The sequence below is a fragment of the Mesitornis unicolor genome, unplaced genomic scaffold, assembly GCF_000695765.1.
Source record: "Mesitornis unicolor isolate BGI_N332 unplaced genomic scaffold, ASM69576v1 scaffold42807, whole genome shotgun sequence".
In the NCBI taxonomy this organism is placed as follows: domain Eukaryota; kingdom Metazoa; phylum Chordata; class Aves; order Mesitornithiformes; family Mesitornithidae; genus Mesitornis; species Mesitornis unicolor.
The window spans coordinates 22249-28293 of NW_010195173.1; the positions used below are offsets into that span (position 1 = coordinate 22249).

General features: G+C 34.4%; 1 protein-coding gene across 2 annotated transcripts in view; it reads right to left on the bottom strand.

Annotated features, from left to right (window-relative positions):
• Window positions 1-6045, bottom strand: part of EXOC1 (exocyst complex component 1) — a 26969-nt gene that overhangs the window by 13083 nt on the left and 7841 nt on the right. For both annotated transcript variants that reach the window (XM_010188031.1, XM_010188030.1), the window contains exons 8-9: window positions 1260-1417; window positions 544-649 (exon numbers count right to left, since the gene is read on the bottom strand). In XM_010188031.1, coding sequence (XP_010186333.1) covers window positions 544-649; window positions 1260-1417 — 264 coding nt within the window. The remainder of the gene's footprint in view (window positions 1-543; window positions 650-1259; window positions 1418-6045) is intronic.

Consider the following 6045-nt stretch of genomic DNA (forward strand, 5'->3'; position numbering starts at 1 on the left):
TGCATATCTCCTTAAACAGAAAGGCCTACAAGATAAAGTATGATTTCTAGTCTCTAATGAAGAGAGAAAATGCACAAGTTTCCTTAGGCATAATTAGCATTAAAACTAGCTTCAAAATCCACCCAAAACTTTTTAAAAGCAGAAGTAATAGCACAAGGAACACACATATGTGTTACCCAAGCTTTCTTTAATTACAAGAGTTGATTTTTCAAATTTGGTCCAGTAATAAAGCAGGACAGTTAAAGTAATAAAATATGTTTGGAAGTTCGGTAAAAACAGAGTATGGATTTGAAAATCTGATAAATCTGAGAAATACCATATTGTATCCTTCTATCTCAGCCAATTTCACAAGATTTCTGTTGTGCTACTTTGGCCTTGTGGAAGTCAGAAGCTTTACCAACGGTATTTTTCATCCACCTTCTCCCTCCTTGCCATATGCAAGATATTTTACACTATTATAAAATTGGCCCTATGTGTTGTAATGAGGATTTTATAAGCAAATAATAAGAGTCAAAGCAAGATATATGCCTCCCGGAAGCTTACCAAACTTCTTTCCTTCTCTGGTTGTGCCTGTCATCTTGATCTTGGCAACTTCAAAGAAATCTTTTATTTCCCTTTCATACAGTCGTGATAAATAATCCATATAATTCTTGAAAGAAAAATGTAAAGTTACTTAACGGGTATACATATTGACTTTGTTCTATTACAGTAAAACAGGTCTCAAAAACCAGCAAGCATCTAAGTTCCACTAAATAAGAAACTGGTTTGGACTATATATGTATTTATATATTGATTGTTCTGTAAGGACTAACTTTCCCATGACTAAACATTTTTTGTACTTCTGTAGAAATTTTTTCATTCCATGTCAGTTTAAATGAGGCAGTTAACAGTTACATATCTACATTTATATTCCGAAGTGAAATAAAGGTCTGTTGAAATAAAGATGTCACACAGGTAATATGCACATCAACATGAAAATAGATTAATTATTTTTCTTGCTAGACTCTAAAATAACTAACTTGTTTTACATAAATATTAGAATCTTGGACACAAAAAAAACAAACACCAAAACAAATAGGATACAACCAACACCAAAAAATGAAGTTTCATATTCTAAAGACGAATAAAGAAAGAGCAGTGAATTAAATTTGATACAAAGGAATATTAAAAGGGACATGCACACACAGAGGCAATTCTTCTGACTCTCAAAAATAGGATATTACGTACATTCTCCAACATCATTTGAGCACTTCACATACCTTTGTTAGCCCTTCATATTTTCCATAATCTGTGTTCTTGAGCCACTCCATCAATTTAGCATATCGAAGTAAATCTCTGTGAAATGGATGGTGATTGGGTAATGTCAATTCAACAGAGTGCTGGGCAAGAGTTGAACTCTGATCGTGACCCTTGGTAAGAGAAAGTATTAAAGTAAATCTGGAAGCACTGTACAGATGTACTAGAAGTTTCCTGAAAAACTTGGAACGAAGACAGCATCCCATTCAGACAAACAAAAACGCATCAAAATGCCTTGCATAGAACAAAGTCTAGAGAGACTGAAAAAATGCCTAACATAATAGAGACACCAAGACAGTACAGATGTTTCAGGTAATGCACCTTAGTAAGCCTGTCCATTGTACGGCTCTTGCCGTCTACCACTTTGCCTTCAGAGTGAGTCAATCTGTCACTTTTTTGTGAAATAATGCAAGGTATACCTGAGTCAAGATGACTCAAGAAGTGTTCAACTGCTGCTGAAAAATTCTAAGAGATTATTACATTATCTCTCTAAACAAACAAACAAACAAATCCATAGCTGCTTCTTTTTAAAGATGTTCCCATATACCGTAAGACATTTCTAGTCCCCAGTCAATGGATATTAATGCTGAGCTTCACACTACACCTCTGAAAATCTGATCCAATTCAACCCACATTAGTTCACTTTGGCCAAGCCTTGGTCAAGTCTTAAAAACATCAGTTCACACATGTTCTCTTTCCCACCACACAAATGCAGACACATGCACACTCAGTAAACATGTACTAAACAGTTTACAACATGCAGCATAAACCACTCCATTTAACAGCAAGCTACTAACTTCATGCTCCTCTTCTCTGGCTTATCTCCTGAAAGCCACACTATCTTCTCAGTACAGATCACAATATTGCTTGAACAACACATCATATAGCTTTTTTAAGCTTTCACTTCCTGGGCAATTCAGGAAGCAAGCAAATTAACACCACAGTTCAGTCATGTAGCACAACAGGTAACTGCTAGCCCTGGGTTAACAGGAAGATCCCACTTAATTTCAAACTGGTTTTAATATTTTCAGTAAAGTCTTTTTTAACCTGGCTTGCAATAAATACAGCAACAGAACTTTATCTTGAGTACAGTTTGTGCCATGGCAGTAGAAAAAAGATTGTCCTAATTGGTCTCCAGTTCCTGTACCATACCATGTGGGTGGTTTATGAAGGTCAGTCAACGTTAGTCCCTGACACAGGAAGCATTCCTGGACAGCTCCATCTCGGACATGAAAAGTTGGCAGAATATAAGCTATACAGTTTAATAACTGCCTTTGCATGTCTTCAAGCTGGAACAGAAGCCAGTTTGCATCACAGAGTCAAGACTAATGCAACTTTAGCTCACCTTTCTCTATTGTACTGGGTACTAATCAGTTCAAGTCTCTGGTTAAAAATGTCCTAAAAGCTTCCACAATACATTCACAGATTTTTGTTTTAAAAAATGAAGATATGAGTCTTGATATTATTTGTAAAGACTAACCTTTACTAAGTAACACAATGCAAACTTGCCAGCTTCTGAATAAAGCTGGAATTCTTAATTGAATTGAACATGAACATGCATTTACTTTACTTAGTCCTATCCTCTTAACTACATAAACTGAGACACAAATGGACCCAAAGAAACAAGTCCCAGCCAACTTCATTCATTTTTACTCATAGACAATGGGGAAGGGCCACACTGTTAATCCCCCTTCTAAAAGCAATCTTATAGTCTGACTCCAAGAAAAAGCTAACTTTGTGAAGTGTAATTATTGTAACCTGTAATTTGCAATTGGAAACCAGGCAGCATTAGCAGCACAGCTGCTGATGTGATTACTGAGGTCACACTCAACATTCTGTGTACTTCTGGGCATGCATATAGCAAATATTTTCAACAGATCTTTGATATGCTTTTATAAAAACTAGATATAGAAACCCATTTACAGTTCTCTCTCCTACCCTCTGGTGTGCAACATTCCTGCAGCATGCATTTTAACATTGAAGTTCATTGTAGTTTAAGACAATTTACCTGGTGGCTTTCATGGCTTTCTTCAACTAAGTCAGTCCAAAGGCTAGTTCATACTACTGCTAGGAAATACTCTGTTCTCCAAATTTTTATTGCTTCTTTCATATAACAATTTTATTCAATGTCCCTTTATTACACGCTTTTTATTTTTGCTGAGTAGTTGCATTCCTTCTAAAGCTAGATGACAAATCCCCTCTCAGGATGAATTTCTCTCTCCAAACCAACTTTTCCACAGGGCTAATCATTCTGTTTGATCTAAATTATGAACTGTTCAGTCTGCTTCAAAGCATTATGGAGCTTCTAGGTGTACCTTCTCCATTTAATAAACATCCTTCTCCTCACTATGTATACATTTATACTGTTACCAAATGATACTGCAAATTTGTTATTCAACTATTTGATATTTCACTAGCAGAAAGCACAGAGTTGCCTTTTATTTGAATGCTGAACCTAGTGGTTAAAAAAATAATCTTTAAAGTTACAGACACACAGGAAGGTTAATCAAATATTATTAGAACACAATAAAGACAACCACATTGACTGCTAGTAACAATTACTAAACAGTTTTTAACACTGAACAGCAATCAAAAGTTGCATTTCTGTTTAAAATTTTTAAGATTTCTTCTCATTTTTATTTAGTGGGAATGAAGCATCTTGATATCTTACAACAGTAGTTTGAATCACAATGTTGGGTTTGCTTTTTAAAAAGAAAAACTTCATACTGCTAAGATAATATATTTAGGCAGAAACATCAATGCAGCTTTGGTTTTCCATCTAACGAGTTCCAAATCAGAATATGTCTCTCTTGTATTAGCAGCGGCCTAGACATCACTGTGTTTTTGTTTGCCATTTTAATTTAGAAATCTTTATCTGCCTTGTTTATTTTAAAAAAAGCAGAAAAAATAATGTAAACAAACAATGCAACTCTTCAGATGTTAAAGGTAACAAATTATTCCTGTTAGACTTTTCAACAACATGGAACTGGGAAATTTCTATATTCTATTTAACAGACTAACAAAACAAGGTCATTTTAGTAACATAACACTAAGATCTGTTATACCTCTAACACTTGAATCTGTACCTCAAAGTAAAGTATAGAACCTTTTTTTTGTCTTTCACAACAAGCAAAAAGGCTTTGCAGAGGCTCATCTCCTGCAGTTAATGAACTTTTCCTGCTTAACCTTAACAGTGACATTGTTATTTTTTTATCTGCTATTTAATACCACACAGCTAACAGCAGGCCAAAACTTTTCAGGGGGCAAGTTTATATGAAAGACAATGTGAGGCCACTGTTGATGCCAGAATTTAATAAGATTTTAAAAAAAAATTTAAAATTGCAAATTGGCAATTGCAGTCTCAGTAGCACTAAAAAGTCTCTTTAGAAGTATTTAATCTAATACATGTACTATTACATAGTAATAATAATCTCTTACCACTTTTTAAAAATAAAATCCTTGGAACAGAACATCAGAAAAGGCATTCTGGTAAACAGACATTTTCATATGCAAGTCCAATATTCAAACCTTGTGAACACGTTTACACTGGACTTACACCAGATAGCTTCTACTTGCTCATTTAGAGGCCAGGATGCACAGCCTGTGCTCAGTTTTTCAATACCCTCTTAAGAACAGAAGCTAAAGGCAAAAAAAATTAACATGCTGTAGAACTGGAATTCTTCTGCAAAGTGAAGAAAATGTAGGAAGCACGCACATTTTTATTACGATAAAAAGCCAGGCTTGTACTCTCAAATGCCATTTTCTATACAGTTATCCAGCATAAATCCATTCCTTTTTCTGCACACAGTCTAATACATAAAAATGAAAACTTCTGAAGTTTTGATTGTGCTAACATGTATAAAAATGGAATCATTTTTTATTTACAAATATTACTTTTTCATATAATTGTAGTAGCTGTACAATTGTACACATACTACAAATTCCTGAAAATACTTTTCCTCCATACATCTCAATCTGTTTCTTAGCAATTTCTGGAGATCCCATTAGAGGAATGTTAGCTCATACACAGATAAAGCTTGAGGGCTGATAAAAATAGTGACTGTGAGAAGGGGTATAAGCCTGATTCTCTGCCACTGGTAAGGATAAATTTATTTGTGTAAAGTCAAAGATGCAGCTGCTAGTTATATAAGTCAAGCTCAAAAAAATCAGTTACAAAAGCTTGTATCAAACCCACTGTACTCACTGGAACTGAAAGATTGTAGGACCTGTTACAGAGCTGAAGGAAGGTCTGAGTAAACTAATTGGAGATAAAAAAAATAGAGAAATTAAAAGAAATTATGCTAAAAAAGTCACCCAACCTTTAGGAAACAAGTCTCAGGACTGTTATTTCTGAATATGTCAAGTTAAGGCTCAAAAATGAAGGTTTAGACATTTTGTTTTGTATGTTCTGGGGTTTTTTTAATGGTCCTTGAAGTTCAGACAGCAAGAGCTTCGATGTTCTCACCCTTAAAAAAAAAGTCAATGCTTTTTCTCCTCAACAAAGCCTTACAATTAAGTTTAATCTTTATATTTCATTCAATATGTTTAATTGAGATAGCAATGTAAGAGACTTCTGTAGGCAATTATAGTTTGGTAGTATCTTATTATATCTCTGCCTGAAGGGCCTCTAGCATTCCATTCATTTACTGATTACAATACAGAACATGTCCAATTTTAGGTGGATTTCTTTTCTTCTCAGGAAAAGTTTGTGACCAAAAATTTCATATAAAATAGTAAGAAATAATACCT